The 19,475-nt window shown below is 49.4% G+C and overlaps 8 protein-coding genes across 8 annotated transcripts; 3 read left to right on the top strand and 5 right to left on the bottom strand.

The window, feature by feature from the left end:
- Nucleotides 1-231: 231 nt before the first annotated feature.
- bgt2 (GPI-anchored beta-1,3-endoglucanase EglC) lies at nt 232-1,659 on the top strand (the record flags this gene model as incomplete). The annotated part of the gene is made up of 1 exon (XM_057232682.1): nt 232-1,659. The coding sequence occupies one exon, from the start codon at nt 232-234 to the stop codon at nt 1,657-1,659; it is 1,428 nt and encodes a 475-aa protein (XP_057082224.1).
- Nucleotides 1,660-3,134: 1,475 nt separating this feature from the next.
- N7447_008419 (putative autophagy protein (Atg22)) lies at nt 3,135-4,989 on the top strand (the record flags this gene model as incomplete). The annotated part of the gene is made up of 6 exons (XM_057232681.1): nt 3,135-3,274; nt 3,325-3,359; nt 3,407-4,162; nt 4,227-4,351; nt 4,405-4,566; nt 4,621-4,989. The coding sequence occupies 6 exons, from the start codon at nt 3,135-3,137 to the stop codon at nt 4,987-4,989; spliced, it is 1,587 nt and encodes a 528-aa protein (XP_057082223.1).
- Nucleotides 4,990-5,474: 485 nt separating this feature from the next.
- On the bottom strand, nt 5,475-6,693 carry N7447_008418 (KRR1 small subunit processome component; the record flags this gene model as incomplete). Its single annotated transcript, XM_057232680.1, has 2 exons — nt 6,624-6,693; nt 5,475-6,554 (listed from the first exon to the last, which is right to left on the bottom strand). Exons 1-2 carry the CDS (start codon nt 6,681-6,683, stop codon nt 5,475-5,477), a joined length of 1,140 nt encoding a protein of 379 aa, XP_057082222.1. The 5' UTR covers nt 6,684-6,693.
- A 2,117-nt stretch (nt 6,694-8,810) lies between these two features.
- On the bottom strand, nt 8,811-10,213 carry N7447_008417 (class I SAM-dependent methyltransferase; the record flags this gene model as incomplete). Its single annotated transcript, XM_057232679.1, has 7 exons — nt 8,811-8,992; nt 9,045-9,283; nt 9,380-9,501; nt 9,688-9,753; nt 9,809-9,970; nt 10,021-10,141; nt 10,203-10,213. 7 exons carry the CDS (start codon nt 10,211-10,213, stop codon nt 8,811-8,813), a joined length of 903 nt encoding a protein of 300 aa, XP_057082221.1.
- Nucleotides 10,214-13,590: 3,377 nt separating this feature from the next.
- Nucleotides 13,591-14,559, bottom strand: N7447_008416 (uncharacterized protein; the record flags this gene model as incomplete). The annotated part of the gene is made up of 4 exons (XM_057232678.1): nt 13,591-13,799; nt 13,857-14,064; nt 14,141-14,499; nt 14,529-14,559. The coding sequence occupies 4 exons, from the start codon at nt 14,557-14,559 to the stop codon at nt 13,591-13,593; spliced, it is 807 nt and encodes a 268-aa protein (XP_057082220.1).
- A 372-nt stretch (nt 14,560-14,931) lies between these two features.
- On the bottom strand, nt 14,932-15,114 carry N7447_008415 (uncharacterized protein; the record flags this gene model as incomplete). Its single annotated transcript, XM_057232677.1, has 1 exon — nt 14,932-15,114. One exon carries the CDS (start codon nt 15,112-15,114, stop codon nt 14,932-14,934), a length of 183 nt encoding a protein of 60 aa, XP_057082219.1.
- A 51-nt stretch (nt 15,115-15,165) lies between these two features.
- Nucleotides 15,166-18,008, bottom strand: N7447_008414 (gamma-tubulin-complex subunit SPC97; the record flags this gene model as incomplete). Its single annotated transcript, XM_057232676.1, has 4 exons — nt 15,166-15,259; nt 15,320-15,537; nt 15,586-17,570; nt 17,642-18,008. The coding sequence occupies 4 exons, from the start codon at nt 18,006-18,008 to the stop codon at nt 15,166-15,168; spliced, it is 2,664 nt and encodes an 887-aa protein (XP_057082218.1).
- A 344-nt stretch (nt 18,009-18,352) lies between these two features.
- Nucleotides 18,353-19,416, top strand: pup2 (proteasome core particle subunit alpha 5; the record flags this gene model as incomplete). Its single annotated transcript, XM_057232675.1, has 5 exons — nt 18,353-18,377; nt 18,433-18,445; nt 18,512-18,590; nt 18,736-19,079; nt 19,137-19,416. 5 exons carry the CDS (start codon nt 18,353-18,355, stop codon nt 19,414-19,416), a joined length of 741 nt encoding a protein of 246 aa, XP_057082217.1.
- Between the last annotated feature and the right edge of the window lie 59 nt (nt 19,417-19,475).

Here is a 19,475-nt window from a genome sequence, read left to right as displayed (position 1 = left end):
GAATCTAGACTGAATTTTCATGTCTGGAACCTTGCTTCCGGACTTCAGAGGACTTCCGGTCTTCAGAAGGCTTTAGAAGCCTACTTTTCCGTTTGCAATTTTCACTTTCACTTCACTTTTCGTCTTCATCTTTTATTAAAACTACCCTACATTCCCTGGCTACATTCTTTTACTCCAGGTTTCTCTTTCATCATCTTCTTCTACTATCAACACTCGTTAAAAACATTCAAAATGCGTTCCGCTCAATTCCTTGCCCTCGCTATGGCTGTCGCCACCTCCGAGGCCGTCTCTCAGGGCTTCAACTACGGTGCCGCCAAGGTCGATGGCAGCCTCAAGACCCAAAGCGACTTCGAGACCGAGTTCTCGACTGCTAAGAACCTCGTTGGAACCGACAATGCCTTCACCAGTGCCCGTCTGTACACCATGATTCAGGGTGGCACCACCAACGGCCCTATCGAGGCCATTCCCGCCGCTATCAAGGAGAAGACCACCCTTCTCCTTGGTCTCTGGGCTTCCGGTGGTGACATGAGCAACGAGATTGCTGCTCTCACAACCGCCATCTCCACCTACGGCGATGCCTTCACTGACCTCGTCGTTGGTATCTCCGTCGGCAGCGAGGATCTTTACCGTAACTCCGTCATCGGTTCCAAGTCCAACGCCGGTCCCGGTGTTGAACCCACCGAGCTCGCTGACTACATCAACCAGGTCCGCTCCGCCATCTCCGGTACTTCCCTGAGCGGTGCCCCTATCGGCCACGTCGACACCTGGAACTCATGGACCAACGGCTCTAACTCGGCCGTCGTCGAGGCCGTCGATTGGCTTGGTTTCGATGGATACCCTTACTACGAGAACACTGACCCCAACTCCATCGACGATGCCAAGGCTCTCTTCAACAAGGGCGTTGAGAAGACCAAGGCTATCGCCGGCGGAAAGGAGGTCTGGATCACCGAGACTGGCTGGCCCACTACTGGTGCCACTGAAAACCTCGCTGTCGCCAACATCCCCAACGCTAAGCAGTACTGGGACGAGGTTGCCTGCCCTCTTCTCGGTGTTACCAACACCTGGTGGTACATCCTTGAGGATGCCGGTACTACCGCCCCCAGCTTCGGTGTCACTGGTTCTTCCACCGACACCACCCCTCTGTACGACCTGAGCTGCAAGGCCTCATCTTCCAGCTCTGCTGTCGGTTCTTCCAGCACCTCGGCCTCAGGCTTCTCTTCCGCCGCTTCTGCTACCTCCACTGCCTCTGCTGGCTCTGGTTCCGGCTCTGGCTCCGGCTCCTCTGGCTCTGGTTCCGGCTCTGGCTCCTCTGGCTCTGGCTCCTCCGGCTCTGGCTCTGGCTCCGGTTCCGCTAGCTCCTCCGTCGGTCCTTCCTCCGCAGCTGTGACCAGCGGCACCCGCCCCTCCACCAAGCCCAAGTCCAAGAGCGCTTCTGCCTCCGCCTCCGCTTCCGGTGTCCCCTCTAGCTCCGGCTCTGGCTCTTCCCCTGTTGCCACTGGCGGCAGTAACCTCGGCTCCGGCAACTCTGGCTCTGGCTCTGGTTCCGACTCTTCTTCCTCCCCCTCCGCCTCCACCCTCCCCGCCAGCTCTGCCACCCGTGTCGCTGGCTCTGCTGCCGGTGCCCTGGTGATTGCTCTCGCTCTTGCTTTCACTTTCTAAGCATGTCAATTTTTCTTGGGTCCGGAGTGATTGGTTGGATGATACTCACTCACCTTGGTCTGTCATTAGATGGTCGGTGATCGGCTGATTTTATGTAATATTTTCTTTCATGTGATTTCCATGTACTCTTTAAAAAACTACTATGTATAAACTCATTTGTTTATTATATGGTTTCGTAGGTTATATCAAAACTAAAACTTTCAAGTCCATCTCGCAGCATTGTTAGGTCCGAGTTCATTCGCTTAGTGATGCGATGTTTGGGTGGTCATACATTGGCTGCAATATGTGAGCCCTTGAAGATACACTGCAGTTGTATTTTATATTTCAACTAGCCTCTACTAGTAGTTTCCGTGTCAATACAATTCATACATTGGCGACTCTATTCTCAAGTACAATAATTTATTCACTAACTCGGTGCCTTTTTGACGAGAATCTACACTATGGTTATATGTTCGTGGAGGTGTTGGATTTTCCCATGATTCAAGAGCATCTTGCTTCTTCAACTCGACATGGTCATCTCTTGTGGGCCTCACTCAAAAGCACCCTTGGATTTTCACTCACGAAAGCCACCATCCGGCATGACGAGAAGACGCATGAATCTAAGCATTGTCTCATTCAGAGCAATGCTGCCGACTGTTTGGCCTAACACTGTCATTCGATGCATCTGACTCGACATCATCACTCTGCAACATCCAGTTCACTGCTTCTCCAAGGACCTTTCTGGCTTCCGCAGCTCAAGTGGCAAGGCCAGGTGATATGCCCTAGGCATTTCATGAAATGTATTAGTCGAGACCAGTGAACCAACATTTGAGCCCGGGTTGTCTATGTACGTTGTAAAATTGGAGTTGGGTTACTATAGATTCAGCACCTTAAACCTCCAGATGCTCTGCGATATACTACAAGTGAGTACTCACAGCTTGGTTCATCGCTACTTTCACCATCGCTTCAACCGTGGATTCTTATGGGAACTTCCTGTAGTCACGCACAAATTCCCCAGAAAGGCTTCCTCGCCTACTTAACTATTACATATATTAAATAGTATTTTAATTTAGTCTACACTCTTTTAATGGCGTATTAAAAAAAAGAAAGAAAGTATCTAATATTGCAATCTCCATAACTCACCAATCCACTGGAGTTCATGTATTGCCTCGTACGGTAGTCTGATGCCCTTCAGATTTTTCCACAGTAAATTTTGACCCTCTGTCTTTTTAGTGGCCTGAGACATCAGGCTATTTAAAAAAGCCACAAAAGCCGAATGCGGAAGTTGAGAAATCAGTCGGTCTGATAGGGCAAGAGGAAGTAGTCAAGCACCAACTAAGCCCGACATGATATTAGTCCAGTACCAAATCCAGTTTATCGTGATCGGCATTTTCATTGCACTGCGACTGGCTCTTCTCAAGGTTTAATACGCGGGGCCTTATCTCTTCGCCTTTTCTTTCTTTCTTTTTTGTCATTCTCATCTTTTTTCTTCAGTCATGGATCGAGATCAGCAGAAAGACGTCCTCTCCACTGTGGAGGTGGATGGTCCCGAAGACAAGATCGACCAGCGGATTGCACCAGATCAATTCGACGAGAGATACCGCACCACCCGGATGGAAATCTGGGCCTATTATGCGTGCGTGGATCGTTGAACCATCCCTGTGCGGAAACTAAACACCACTGCAGCTATTACATTGGGAATAATGGCCTGTCGCTGTTCAGTGGGTCTGCATTCTCATCTTCATTCGCAGAAACTGACCCGTTCTAGACTTTGCGCCAACTGCCTTTCAAAACTTGCTCTACCAAGCAGCCCCTGACGATGGACTACTCGACTTTATAGGCAGACCACGAACGGTCAACAGCATCGTGCTTCTCTCAAATGGAATCTCCTTCGCGATCCAAGTCGTGGTATTCCTGATGATTGGCAGTTTCGCCGATTTCGGTTATTGGCGACCCAACATCTTAATCGCGCTGTCGATTATCGCCTACGCCGTCGGCTTTGGCTGGTTAGGTGTTCATACTTCGGACAAATGGCATGTCGCCGTCGGTCTGTATATGGTCGGTTTGATCGCCTATCAGACCACACTCACTTTTTGGACCGCTGCGTTCCCGGGCTTGGCGCGCAATTCCATCGAAATGAAGGAAAAGGCTGACGCTTATGTGGCGGGGAGGATTACTCGTGATGAATATGACTTTGCAGATACCATGATGCGCAGCAAACTAGCCAATGTCGCTTTCTATGTTCAGTCCGTCGCGGAAATCTTTATTCTGGCGATTATTGTCGGAATCATGTTCGGGTTGAATGTCAATGATAGCGAGAGTAATAATAACTGGGGACTGAGTGTGCTGGTTGCTTTCGTCTCTGGCGTGTGGTTGCTTGTCTCGATTCCGTGGTTTGTGCTGGAGAAACGCCGTCCTGGTCAAGATCCTGGGAAACGGTCGATTCTTATTGCAGGCATGTGGCAGCTGTGGCATGCTATGAAACAGATTTGGCATCTGAAGCAGAGTCTGCTCTATCTCATTGGTAAGATTTTGTGCTCTGCTATGTCTGTTATATGGTTGTTGAGTGCTAATGATGCTGGTAATAGGTTATTTCTTACTTGGAGACTCTCTCAACACTACTGTGACTGTTATTGCAACTTTGCAGAATAGTATCGTTGCTTATAATACCCTGGAACTGACATACCTGCTTATTGTTGGTATTGCTGCACAGGTGAGCTTTAAGTTTCCGAGTGATTTTGTTAGAAACTGACAGTTCTCTATTAGGCGGTTGGCATATACGCATTTTGGACAATCCAGCAACGCTTCAAACTCGGAACTAAAACCATGTTCAACACCATTGCCATTGGAATCATCCTACTTGATGGCTGGGGCATGGTCGGTATTTGGACAGATAAGTTCGGCTTCCACAATTCATGGGAAGTCTGGGTATGCGAATCCCGTTCTGCCATGTGAGCAGTTTATATCTAATCGATCCTATAGGTCTACCAAGCATTCTACGGCCTTTTCATCTGCCCCTGGTATAGCTACTCGCAAATCATGATATCGGAAGTCACACCCCGCGGCCACGAGTTCCTATTCTTCAGTCTCTTCAGCATCATCGGCAAGACCTCGTCTTTTATTGGTCCCCTCGTCTCAAGCGCAATTATCGATGCGAGTCCGTCGGGCAACGTCTCGATGCCATTCTACTTCTTGTTTGCATTAAGTATTGTCAGCTTTGGGATTCTGTTCTGGGGTGTTGATTTGAAGAAGAGCCAGGAAGAGCAGGAGAGGTTCTTGTTAGACAAGTTGCGGAAGTTGAATCCTAGTACATCCTCGTCTTCTGATGAGGGGACTTCTGCAGCTGTCTGAACTACTGTCTTTATATATGTCATAGGAGGCGGACTTTTTTTCTGGTGTTTGACTATATACTTATGTAGGCACTAAGGGATACTTTGATACCTTTTCTAGATATAGGCCGCGACCCAAATTGGAAATAATACAAGCGGACATCTACCGAACGCAACTATTCATAGAAAGACAGAGGTGACGACTCATGGGTTTGTGAGAATGACATGGGAGTTATTTCAGTAGTCTATGGGACCACGTTACGTCAAGGCTCCTCGACATGAATCCAAGGGCTGCATTTTACAAATGTTACTTCACTCATACTGGCGAGGGTTGAAGGAAGGAAGATCATTGGTATTGAGCAATATTTTTTGTAAATGTACACACCAGCTTGGGGCGTACACGGGTTGCAACGTTGCAACGAACCAGAAGACAAGACATTTAAACGCCAGACCTATGCACTGCCATAAGCGCCAATTCCGATACAAGATACTGATACCACAAGCAGATCATTCCCCATCGGAAGAAGCTTCCTTGGACTTGCTCTTCTTCTTCTTCTTTTTCTCTTTGCGCTCGGCAGCCTCGTCGGCGTCGACATCCTCCTCGGCCTCGCGTTTCCGCTTGCTCTTCTCCTTCTTCTCCTTCTTTTCTTTCTTCTCCTTCTTTTCTTTCTTCTCCTTCTTTTCCTTCTTCTTCAACTTTTCCTCGAGATCGGCCGGCATCGCCTCCTCGGGCGCAATGAAATCCTTCTCGCGCTCGCGCATCTTCTCGTCCCGCTTGATGCGCTGTCGCTCGACAACCTCCTCCTTGTGAACGCGGTCCTTGGCCTCCTTTGACAAAAAGTACTCTCCAGACTCGATTTGCAAATCGACCTTGCTCTTCTCGGGTGCAGGAGGGAATGGCGTGTACGTCTTCTTCGCCTTGTCGGTGACCTTGAACGGCACGTGGCGCTTGGACAGCGTGCGCTTCTTGAAGTTAGGTAGGAACCGGTCCCAGGACTCTTCCGCCAGCGTCGGGTCCTTGGCGAGCTCGCGCTTGATCATCAACTCCTTGATGTGGTAGATGGGGTGGATGTTTGCCATGCAGTCGTCGATAATTCGTCGCACCTCCTTCAGTCCCTTGAACGGACCCATCACGGCCACTGTGTTACCCTGAACCAGGATGTATGTGGAGGTGAGCAGCTCGAGTGCCTTGAGGGTTGAACCGTTGGGGCCGAGAATGCGCTGTCGTCGCTTCACGAATCGCTCTTTGTTCCGCACTTGGTTGCGGATCTTGATCACGTCGCATGCCACGCCGTCTTCGAGGATCTTCATCGCTTGTGTCACCGGTACGCTTCGTGCAAGCAGCTTGATCAGATCGCGGGCTTTGATGATCGCTGCTGGATCGTACGTCTTCCGCGTCGTCTTCACTGTCATACTACCCTCAACCAAATCCAGTGTGCAGGCGATGCCCTGCTTCTCCAGCGCTCTTGTGATCACCGGCCATGCTTCCTTCAAGTACTGTTCACGGTATTTGGGGAAGAGTGTCATGAAAGACGACTCCTCAGCGAAACTGCCTGCGGCATTGTGTTCGGGTTTGAATTCTTCGATCTGTTGCGGGAATCCGTCAGTAAGGATTTTTCAATGAAAAAAAGAAGGCAGTTGTGTGTATTGGCTTACTCTCCACTTATCGATATCATCTGTATCCCAGGCCTTCTCCTTATTGTGTGTTGAAGGCATCTTGTTGGTGACTTGATCGCAAGGGAAAAAGATTTGGCGACTGTTCCGGAGCTCAAATGAAAATCCGCGCCAACTTTTTTTCCTCCCCGCTTTCCCCGATTGGGTAGAACCTAATGCCTTATATTCCAGGCAGAAACACATCTAGATCAAGGTCAAGCCTGTACGTATCTTCCTCTTGGCTAGCTCTTACACTAATATTTAGCTGTGTATATACAAAGGTGGCTGAGAATAGTTGAAGTTGGGGGCCAGGTATTATCGGCGTAGAACAGAGGTACTTTGGTCTCAGGTACTCTGTACATGTAAGATAAATGAATTGGAGATTGCGGCAAAAGTATTCGGCAATTTTCACCTGTATAAATTCATTGTAGACTTTTCAAGCTTCAATATCCCATGATTACTCGGTACTAATCGAAGCTACGAGCTATCTAGTCCGAGTTCTTCCTCGGAGCCCCTGGAGAGCAACCACTCGGCACAGTAGGTACGGCTCTCGGCTAGGTCTGTGCCCAATGATCACCTCAAGGCCGCTCCCTAACATACTCATATAGAGGAGTGTGTATCTGATGCATTTCAAGCTCCTGTGTGTCATTTCAGCAATCGAAATAGTCTATCTCCTCGGGATAGCGTCTCTCTCGCCCAGGGGCATTCCGGGAGGAACTCTAATGAGACGCTGAGGGAGGGCATGACCTCTTCCCGAGTAAGGGGGAATCAAATAAGCAGGTCGACAAGGATACCGCACTAGTTATATCCTATTATGCAGCTCTGCTCGTGTAAAATCCCCAGTTGTTGGTGATTTGGACGTTGTGATTGGGTACAAGATCCGTACTGGAAACACAGTGAATTATCAGTGCTCCTGCTGGATAAAGAATATCGGTAAAGCACTTGTGGACGAGACTGGACGTTTACTATTCTGTAATAGATGTTGTGGCTGCTCATTGAGGTTTTAGGGGAGCTCGCCGCCGCTTGGGGGTATCACTCTCGACGTGAGACGACGGGCTGCTCCAAAGACGCGAAAACGCGAAAACGTGAAGGCGTGAAGGCGTGAAGCTGTCAAGTTGTCAAGCCGGTATGAACATTCTTATCGGTTGGTATTGGCGAGGTCAGTCAAAGCGTACACTTTCTGAGATCACATAGCGTAGATCATGTGTTCCTGAAAATCGGCAGTACCCTGTCCCGTCAGTTCGGTAAGCCCCCCCGGTTTCATCTTCCACTATGTTCTTCATCCTTTGTCACTTCATGATGCTACCCAGGTGACCAGGTGGATCTGGAGTGTGATGGGGTCGAACACATCCTTCTATAAGGGTAAGGTCGGATCGGAAGCCAACGGTGTCGGGTATCGTGCACTGGGCACGATCTCAACAGCTTAATCTGCGCCCCCAAGCTTCCTGCTCCCTAAAGACCTTCTGCTTCGTTTCATTTTACCATTTTGTCTCGCAATCGACTACAAGTCCAACTTACCCCGGGCAGCCACAGCGATCCCTTGACCCCGAGTTTCGTTCAGTACACCTTCGCTTTCCCATTGCGTTTAGTAGTAACTCAACAGCAACCCATCTCGAGTGGATACAAGGCTCTTTAGGGACGAAACTTGAATGTGGACTGCATGTGGGCATTGCTAGCTTGTGCAGAAACGGTGATGCGCACTGTAGGCTATGAGCATTCTCTCACTCCACTCGCCGTTGGGTCCCACTCATTCTCCATGCGACCATGCAGTCCTATTTCGATTAATCATACCGAGACTCCCAGGTCTCTAGTCGACTTCAGCAGATATACAGCGACGGTTATCGACACGGATCCCCTTTGCGTTACAGATGGCAAAAGGAAAGGACTGGCGTAACCAGAAAAGCTCAATTGACTAACCATCTTTTTGCTAATGCAATATGTTTATGCAAATGGGATGCGAAGAGCAGAACACCAAAACCTGTAGAATATGCTGGATGTGGAATTAGGGAGGGATGGCATCGACGACTGGCCCACTTGTCTTGCGAGCTCTTCCCCCTCCGGCAAGAGGTTGCCCCTATCAAACCGTCACGCCTGCCGATTTTCCCATATCGATGCCTTCATGGCTTTCTGCCAATGCACACATATCTGCTCTGTCAGCCTTTGTTTCTCGGTTTCAGCTTGGGAAAATGCCTACAGTGGGAAATATGCCTTCAGTGCGGGGTCTGCCGCCTCTTGCTGCGCTTGGTCTACCAAAGAATTGAAAGTTTCCGGGGACATATGCAAGCGTTGAGTCAATGGGTATAGTGCAAGTGCTCGGAGAAGTTGCTGCATGTTTGCACGACTGTGTCGGCCAATGTCTCGCATGCGTTGGTCTGCGTTGAATCAATCAGCCTCATTCGTTTTGTTGTGCAGCCAAAGACCTACCAGTCGACCACGCAGACAGGGGAAGAGGAATCATCTTCGTATCCACCTCGACAAACCCCGCCTCTGTCATGAGAGTTCTCAGCTTTGATCCGATCCGAAGATCTTTCCTGTCCTCCAGAGCACGCAGGTATTGTGTGCTCCACCTCCTCAGGGCATGCTCATTGGTGATTGAGCCATTGTCAGATTGCACATTGAAGTATATTTCAACCATTTGGACCCAACCTCCTGGCTTCAGGGCCCTTGACAATCGCTGATGTTAGTCCTAGGGTTTCAGTTGGGAGAACTCCTGCCTCTTAGAGTGACGGCAAGGCCAATATGCTCTGAAGGATTCGCACCTGACTATGTCATGAAGATAGGATGGCCATCGGGATCGGTTGATGCCGGTCGCAAGGAGTCTAGAGTGGACGAGATCGAAATGGTTTGCAGGAAAGGTGAAACGGCGGTTCAAGTCATCGACCTATTCAGCACATGTTAGCGCCTGTTTGTCAGGAGGTTACACACCTCAAGAGGACTGTTGTTCAAGATTGACGGGTCACACAAAGGTCCCGAAGCATAAGGCATGGGTCAAAGGCAGTGTCATGGCCTTCTCGTGGTGTAAACAACACCGTCCCGCATGGTGAAATTGTGAGACAGGCTGACTTACCTGGAGCCATAGGTTGTCAGGCATATCATCTGGGCTCATGTGAGGGGCAATGTCTACACCAATGACCTATGAACCACCAAATATTAGGATGTTGTCGGACACAATCAAAGGGACACGTTACTTCGCAATCAGGATTCTGCTCAGCAACATCAACCGCCCAGGATGCGGATCCATGCCCACAGTCCAAAACTCTTTCCAGTCGATGGATCGGTGGGAAGATCAAACGATTATCGAAAATTCTTTGGAAAACTTGCTGCAGGCCTTCGAGTCGTTGTGCCTCTTCCTGGTTCAGCTGTCAGTGAGAAGTCAATGATGCAACGCTGGGCATCTTACCTCATCGACCGGTCCAAAGTACGTACGATGATCGATCGAATATTTCTGATACTCACGGCCCTGAACTGTGACCGTATCGAGATACTCACGATCTAATTCTACCGTCTGTGAATCTGGATTCCTAGCGGCCATCAACGTCAGTTGCACTCGACCCGGAATAACAACGGGGAGAACTAGCATACGCCATTGTCATCGTGAATCAAGTGGTGTTGTGGACCAGGGCGGGGTTGAAATCTCCCAGTCCAAGATCTTGCTTCCAATCACAATATCCGAAAAAGGAGTGAAATTGGATGTGTTGAGAGTTTCGTGGGAGCGATCGGGTGCCACTTGAAGACGTCGGCGGCACCCTCGGAGAAGATGGCCGCTCACACGAGGATCATTCGACCTTGGGAGTCTGCTCGCGAAGGCTGTATGGAGGGGCTTCCAATTATACAGAGGACGTACTAAAATGTACGAACGGGGAAGCCCAATCGGTCCACCCAATCGAATTGCCTCTTTCAAAGATACTGGATACGGGAATAGATTTGTGAAGACACGGGGTGCTTGACGGTCGAAGATTTAGCACGGACGGGGCTTGCGTGGGTGATAACCAAATGCGATCAATGCGGACTTCCAACTCCCCTCCGGATCGTTCATGTGGTTCCCTGGGGCCAACTCCGAAACCTCTCTCACATCCTTGCTAGCGGGATTACTCGAGACGACCTGAGACGCTCCTCACAGGAGGCTCTTGTTCCTACTCTAGGACACTATTACGTCAACCAGGCTTGGAGAAAGAAAAAAATGTGGGCCAGTTGAGCTGAAGAGTGATTCACGAATAATTCCGGACTATTGCCACCAGAATGGGGTAAGGATCAGAATAGAGACTGATTTCCGCTGCTTAAAGCCAAGCTAACGAACCTTGTAATTTAGGCGGTGCCGTTCAACTAATGCACAGTTCGCCGTCTCGCATAGTACCTACTTCCTGGAGGGTCTAAGGGCGCCCGACGGTGTGGATCGAATACGAATCCAGCCAGGGTGAATCTGACGGGGATCTCCCCCGTCAAAGAATCGTTGCTAGACTAAGCATGAGTAATTCCCCCACTGCCATCAATTAAAACCTACAGAAAATTGAATCACATCCTACTCCGGCTGCTCACCGTGATTCCACAAGTGTCTGGAGTCCACCGGCGAACAATGATGTAACGAGGACTCGATGAAGAATGGAAGGAAACAACCCATCAATTGAACCACATTATACAGCATTTCGCGATGAGGGAGCCCCTGTGTGTCGTGGAAACCCATACGGAGAAAAGAAGCATCAATGAATTGGTCATGATGAGCAGACTGAGGTGAAAAAAAGGCCGGGTTGGAATTTATAACACTTGCGTATGTACGTTGTACGGGCCAAATGAGCCCTGTATTGCCGGTTCCAAAAGCATGACAAGGGATCACCGTTCCCGCTGTCACTTGGAAAGAAAAATGAAGAAGCAACCGAACAGCTGACGAGTTTCCAACCCCATAGCACTCCGCACCATATCCTCCAATGTGCATGTATGCCAAGTGGCTTCAGCCCGGTCTCACCAAATTGTCTCCAACCGCCCCTCAACTTGAGTGGGGTTCGACGGGCAGGATCAGCAACATCCTCGTTGGGGCATCCATTCCCTCGGGATTTCGATAGTTTGGGGTTTGGGTTTTATTCTCGCCCCTCTTATTTCGCTTTCTCACCGCTTGTCTGGAGAGTTTTTCCAACGAGTGGATGGAGATTTGCTACAGGGATTTTTTAGCCTGTCTCCGGATTCTCCCAACGACAGAAGTACGGTGCTGTTTTGCCCCTCCTTTTTCCGGACACTTCTTTTTGTTTGGCTCATGTACGGCGATTTGCCTTGTTGCATGGTGCATACTGGGCCGAGTGGGCAGCGGAAAATATATACCGTGTGAATAACGTGGATATTATTCATTGCCTTTGAGAGAAGGTACTCCGTACCCAGTATGCGATTACAACAATGTCAGTAGTATCCACACCGGTCTCCGTATCCACCGAGAAAATGCCATTGAAATTATTCCCAAACCACCTAGCTCCTGATTTTTCTCAATTCTCCGAGGAGATCGGGTCCCGCTCCATGGCCGCATCAATCTCAAATGCAAGAACTTGGTGCCTGCCGTTGCAGGGTATGCCCAAGACCGGTGCATAATACTTCTCACATCACAGTTAAGATATGATTATGTGACGGTCGTAAAGCAGGCAAATGACTTCCTATTACAAAACCTGGGTCCATTTCTAAGATTTAGAAGAATACGTGGAGCCTTTAAGTTCAAACGCAAAAAAAAGACTTTAAATCTGAAGCAAAATAATCCGAGTTGAATACGATATATACGATCCGTACTGTCGGGATTTCGACAGGGCTTACCCGTCCCCCAAAACCCAGCGCCATGGTTCGTCTCGGGTAAGGGGGCCACCCAACCTTTTTGATTCCAACGACGCTTTCGATCTATGTACTTACTACGGAGTACGGAGTGTTTATATTTCTCTTGTTTGAGGGAATATATATTGTACATTGTCGGAATATAACGGGTAATTTAGGTCATCTATTCCTTTTTCCTTAGCGTATTCAACCGCCCCTCAGTTCTCCATATACACACCGACTCAGCCTCGCCCAGTCATTTGCAGTGAAACATGGTAAGATGAAAGCGTAAGACAATAGTCACTTGCTCGGTGAACATGGGTCTTCTTTGTCTACTAATACTGATCACTCTGTCGGTTCCGCCATATGCATGAACTCGCGCTATATATTTATACGCAGAGGTGTCTTGGTGGTACTACTACCTGGCTACTGACAAGTCCCAAACATTACATGATGATCGGCAAATTCTTCGGCATAGAACTACACATGAAACTCACTAGTATTGAACTATATATTTGGTCATGACAAATACTATGTATCAAGTATGTCGTAGGACTCCTTCACCCACCCCCTTCTCAGTTCGTAATTTTAGGTTGCTGCGAGTGACTTCTGGTAAAACACACTCCTGCTACGTCCTCGGTCCAAATGACACTAGTAGCTTATATTAACTCGGTTTCATATCCATAGAGCCAACCTAGGGCATTCGCTCCAATGGTTAGTTTCGAACATCTTGAATGCGGAAGCAAGCCTTTTGTAGTTATATGTTAGTTTGCAAAGATGGAGAAGTTGATATCAGACTTGTCCTTTTCTATTTGCAGCTCCTACACTGAGAAATCGTATGGATAGTAGATCACCGTCGGGCTTGAGTGGGCGTGTAAGAGAGAAGTGAGGCATTACTCCCTACCTGCAATATCAATAACAGAATCTATCCGTGTTCCCTGTACTTGGATGTGGAATGTATACTGCAGTCCCAATAACGCAAATGTACTTACGATCTGATCCGTACGTCATTAATCGGGAAAGTATTGTCGCCATTGCTCGTACATTAATAAATCGAAGAGTGGGGTATATAAAGCTACACAGAAAACAGGAAGAAGCCAAGCACAACGCATACACCAGAAGAATGCATCTACCTCAGAACACCAGTACCCCTGCAAGCATAAGGTCAGTACAAAAAGCACTCGCGGACCTACCGCACATCCTCCCTCCCCGTCATAAACTCAACACCCGCGGAAACAATCTGCATAACCGTTTCGATCTCCGCTTCCGTCCGCGGCGCATAGATCAAAACATACTCCGCCGGGATATCAGGCCTCGTGCCTAAAGAAAGAAACGTCATCGCAGGTGCACCGGAGAAAGCATGACGCTGGCCCCAACCAGCTTCAATAACCTTGATGCCTAAGAAGCAATGTTAACACCCAACCACACCCACCAAACAAATAAAAGAAAACATACAATCTGCGGGCGCAAGAATCACATGAACAGAGTGGTCATTTCCCGAATGAATGTGCGCAATCTCACGCTTCATAGCTTCCGCAATCCCAAAGACAGGAATATAATCCGCAACAAAGAGCCCATCAGCATGTCGTTCGAGATTCGACTTTTGAAATTTCACGAGATGATGGTTCCGATGTCCGAACGCACTGAACGCAGTCCGGAATTTCTATCAAAACACAAATCAGCATATAGCTCTTAAATCCCCCACTTGCCTTTCTAAAGAAAAGTGACACATAACATACCTCCATAACAGCCTCGTCCGGTACCTGCGTCAGCTGCCGCTGCGGTACAACATGCGGTCCGACAACAGGTCTCTCTTCCCCACGTCGACTCCCCAGCTGTTCCTCGGATAACGATAAAAACCCATCATTTCCCTTCCCGTGACCGTCAGCTCCCTCAATGCGTCTCACGTACTCATCCGTGCTGAACATCTCGCGCCCGAAAGGCTGGAACAGAGCGCGCACGAGAACCCATCCTAGCGCGTTATTCGGTACCCCGCCCGGGCCGTAAGATATGAAGAGTTTGTAGTCGCGATAGGCGGCGGGGAGGATGAGGGTTGAGACGACTAGCGCTGCGGCGCTGAGGGCCAGGGTTAGGCGGTCTTGGGTTGTGTGGGGGTGTGGAAATGACGGAGGACGGAGGTCAGGGTTGTTATTGGCATGTTTGTGATGTTTGTGTCGATTGTTTATTCTTAGGAGATTGGTTTTTGTTCTTGGCTTTTTAACTAAGATATGAGGGATTCTCTTAGAATTTAATAAAAATGGCTGTCTCCTAAGGCCGGATTTGGAGGCTGACGTGAGAAATGGCTTGCTGACGCGATCCCGAAGAATTCGCGTGTCTCCGGTTCTTTTATAGTTAGGGCTATATATACAACTTCACATTGTAATCGGTTTCGTTTCGCTATGCTACTCGTATTATCATTAATTCCGATGCCTGGCATGACTCGGTTCATGGGTCTAGGTACAATAATCTGGCGGATATCCACGTCCCCACAGGCGAGGCTTGATAGAGTGCGATATAGCCCGTTTGGACCCTATTTTGAAGGGTCCGGTGACTCAGTGCTGCGGTGTTCGGCAATCCATAATCCGAAATCCGTGGCACATGTCTCAACAACACCGAGTTTCAGGTAGCAGCTAGCAAACATCATGGGTCTGAAGTGCTTTGCTTCTGGCCATAGCCAGCGCATCCAACCGCATCTCTGTCGTGGGTTGATCATGTTGATAACGATATCAAGTGTAAAAGACACAGGGCGAGGGATTGCAATCTTTCAATCCTCTTTACTCTCCTCTCGGCTAATGGAGGTCAAGGAGTGTGCAAGTTTCAGGAGCACCACACTCTCCGTTGCGGCGAAGTAGTTCAAGCTGTGGAGTCGCGTCAGAACACATAATTAAGTGATGTGGATGTCCAATAATGTTACTCACCTGTCCATCAAAATCCGGAGATGGCGCGAGAAATGGTCCTCGTATCTTTTTAGCGTGTCCTCAAGTTTTCCAATCCGCGTTGGATCATATCCTCTGGCATCTGCCCCAGGGACCTTTCCTCCAGCCAAGTCGGGATCAGCTGAAGCCAAGGCCCGTGAAAGTGAAGCCGCAGTCCAGGAAGCAAACATGGTGCAGCATGTCACCAGTTTCGAATGGATCTATATAGTTATTAGTATGAATACCACCGCCAGTATGAATAAACATACCTTCAACAGTTTGGCCTGAGTGAGCATGCACTCCTTCAAACATGTATCTAAGAAATCAACATGATCTTGCATCAGCTCATCAACCGTCCGGTTGGCCTGCTTCATATCATTTTCCTCCACCTCGGACGCATCGGCGTGAACGCTGTTGACACGATCCATCAAACCCACCCAATTGGGCTCAATGACCTCAGCTGTGCAAAAGTACAAAAGTTGCTGGACAAACACCAACATCTTCGCGCGTAGGTTCCACGCCCGTCGCTTCCATATTTCAAGCCGTCGGTCGGAGGATTTATGCCGCCAGCTGGTGGTCTTGTTCTGATCTGCCCAGGACGTGACCAGTAACGTCTCAAGATGGCGCAGCGATAGAAGGTGGCGGAAAATAAGTTGGTACCGCAGAACAGTTTTGCGACTGATGACCAGTGACAGAGGGAACGGAACCGAATAGTCCAGCTCAAGCGCATCGAATCCGAGAATATCTTTGTCCTCCTCGGCGGAATGGGCAGCAGAGACTTGTTGTTTCTCCGCTTCTGCGCCCTCTTGGTTGACCCCTGAAACATTCACGACTTGCATCAGCCACTTCGTGAGGCCGATCTTGTTCATCCGCACCTTGACATCTTCCTTGAACGGGTCTAGTGCTGCAACACTGCCAGGCTGTCGAAGGACAATGTCCAATAGTGACTGAAGCTTGCCCTCGTTGACGGCACGCGCCGGCTTTCGTAGCTCAGAAGCACCAAGTTCGAGGAAGTAGGAAAAGAAATCGGAACGATCCAGGAAGAAGTAATGTTTTAGGGAGCGGAATCGAGTGGTGAGGGAGTTTTTTGTGACAAGAAGATTCAACAAGGAAGCATTGGCGTAGGTGTAGGCGGAGTTTACATTGTCCAGGAAGCGTGGATCATCGAGCGTCTTCGGGACATCTTTGACCTCTTTGCTGACGTCGACACCACCACATTCACGTACCACGTTCAGATATTTTCCAGCGAGCAGAACTTTGTCTTGTACGCTCTTCAGCTGAGGCGGAACCTCGTGTTCTCGAATTGTGTAACGTTTCTCCCAATACTCGTCCGTGTAGTCCTCCTCGAGTTTCTCGCGTTTGATCCATTTTTGCTCTTTGACCAGGAACTCGGCGTGGGGATCCTTGATACCGCCGTGGTGCAGCCATTCGTTCAACATGGCCATGTAGGGCCTACTGGCGTCACGCAGTAAGCTCTGAAGCAAGGTCTTGGTGATTGGATCCCCTGAGAATGAAGCCAGACGCCCCGTTAGGAGTCCGAGAATATTGCCTCCTTTGCACATTTTCTTGCGGGCCATAGACCCTGGTACTAAGTCTCCCCCTTCTTTGAGTTGTTCAAGTATATTGTCAACATCCTCATCGAAGTCGTCAATCGACTCCTCGAGGTCTTCGTCTAGAAGGCCATTTTTGAGCAACAGTTCCTGGCCCATCGAATATAACTGGGCTAGACATTGACTGGTGGGCATTGTGTGGAGATGAAGAAGGTGCAAGGTAAATGTAGGATTGTTCAGCAGCTGGCCTTCCAGCTGCGCGATGAGGATCAGGTAATCTTTCATAAGCTTTCGGATAGATGCGCACAGCGAGTGACTAACAGCTCCACACTCAGCGCGGCTTTGTATTTCCACAAAAGCCTCCATGGCACTGTAGTGTGTCGCCATTTTCAACATGGACTGGATGAGATCACGGAGGGTTGGATCCAGGCCCGGGGCTATCTGGAAGACAGGGCCCGTGAGGCGGTCTTTCTCGATTGATGGGTCGTACGAGCTAGCGTAGTGAACATATTGACCTTCAAATCCCATAAACACAAACAACAGATCCTCTAAGATCGCTGCTTCCTGGGCATCAGGCGAGAGCTCTCGGAGTGGCCGAGGGTGAAGCACCTGCGGGACCGTTGAAGCTAGAGGGGGAATGGATACGCGACATGCGAGAGGAGCTGTCGAGCGAGGAATCAATGACGCTTGGGGATTCCATGGTGCTGTAGAGGAAAAATCACGGTCAGCAAATCTATTGCACTGCACGACAAACTGCGGCGTAGGGATTACTCACAATCAGCCAGGTCCTTCTCCCCAGTCCGGGCACTAGGATTTGTGTTATCAAGTTGTGCAGGCTTCCTAGGCCGAGTCTTATCCCAATCGCCTCTGTTGGCCGCACTGATAGATTCCTTAACAGGGTTCACAAGGTTCCTTCGCATTGCCTTCTCCCGTGATGTAATCACTATCCGTTCTGAGCGCTTCTCCGGCATGCTCTTCTGGTCCCGGGATACTCTGTGTTTCTGGCTCGAGTTGCTGTGGCGCAAAGGGTCCTTGTTCTCGACTTGTAGCGGCGACGGTCCGCGAGTTTCGGAATCGACGCGATTGGAGACGGCGCGGGGTCGTGGAGCGCTCATGTACGCGGCGCGGTCATTGGCAGACATAATCCCGCGAGGGCGACGTGTAAATCATGCAGCATAGGATATTGAAAGGCGCGAAATTGACGAGTCAGCAACAAAAATAGCAGAAGCAATGTATATGGGGAGAAGATGCAAGTATCCAAACAACTCCACTTTGGCTTGGGCATAAGATATGCCTCAGGCACAAAGGCAACAACCAGGCACCTCCACCTCTTGCGTACGTCGAGAGCTTCCCTTCCCGAGCTTCACTTAAGACACCCACCTCTGCTCTTCTTCCGTTCCAACTGATTCTCTCCTCCATCGTGATTCTATATTGTTTCATTGCTTCTTTTTTGACAAGTCACCCCCGTCATATCAGATAATCAAATATGTTCATTGCACGATCAGAATATGGTAAGCTTCGTCAGGGTCTCCCCTCACCGCGAAATCAACTAACAGCTCTGGACAGACCGTGGAATCAAGTACGTTCTCTGGGTTTAATCTGCATCCTCAAATAGACCTGCAGCCTGACAATGTTTCCTCCGCAGCACCTTCTCCCCCGAAGGTCGTTTGTTCCAGGTCGAATACTCTCTTGAAGCTATCAAACTAGGATCTACCGCCATCGGAGTATGTCATGCCACACAGTTCCTCTTTGCTCTAAAATTCCACATACGGCCTTAAATCACCACAGCGAGCGATTCTCGTATTGTTATCGGAGCGCAAAGTCAAGGATAATGCGAAAATGGAACCGTCCTTTCTAACACTCATCTAGGTAGCAACCTCCGAAGGTGTGATCCTCGGTGTTGAGAAGCGCGTCACATCCACACTACTCGAAGCGTCATCCGTCGAGAAGATTGTGGAAATTGATCAGCACATTGGCTGTGCCATGTCCGGTCTCCAGGCCGATGCCCGAAACCTGGTCGAACACGCCCGTGTCGAGTGCCAAAACCACGCCTTCCACTATGCCGAACCCCTGCGGGTCGAGAGCACTACGCAGGCAATTTGCGATTTGGCTCTGCGATTCGGTGAGAGCGGTGATGACGAGGAGAGTGTCATGAGCAGACCGTTCGGTGTTGCGCTGTTAATCGCTGGTTATGATGAGGATGGGCCCCAGCTGTGAGACACGCTGTTTCCTTTTGTCCCATATATTTACTGACTCCTTTTTCTTGTTAGATACCACGCTGAACCGTCTGGCACATTCTACCGGTATGACGCCAAGGCCATCGGCTCGGGAAGCGAAGGCGCACAGGCGGAGCTGCAGAATGAATACCATCGGTCCTTGACTCTAGCAGAGGCTGAGACATTGGTCCTCAAGACGCTGAAGCAGGTCATGGAGGAGAAGCTTGATTCGAAGAATGTCCAGCTGGCCAGTGTCACCAAGGAGAAGGGTTTCCGTATCTACAATGACGAGGAGATGGGCCACGCTGTCACACAGCTGGGTGGCAACCAATGAGGGCAATTAGTGTCGAAGATATCTCTTGAGGGGGCTCCTTGGACTCGATTTGGAGGCTA

The sequence above is a fragment of the Penicillium robsamsonii genome (assembly GCF_028829455.1).
Source record: "Penicillium robsamsonii strain IBT 29466 chromosome Unknown utg000005l_segment0_segment0, whole genome shotgun sequence".
NCBI lineage: Eukaryota > Fungi > Ascomycota > Eurotiomycetes > Eurotiales > Aspergillaceae > Penicillium > Penicillium robsamsonii.
Note: the sequence above shows the minus strand (reverse complement) of the source record. Positions and strands in the feature narration are given on the sequence as shown.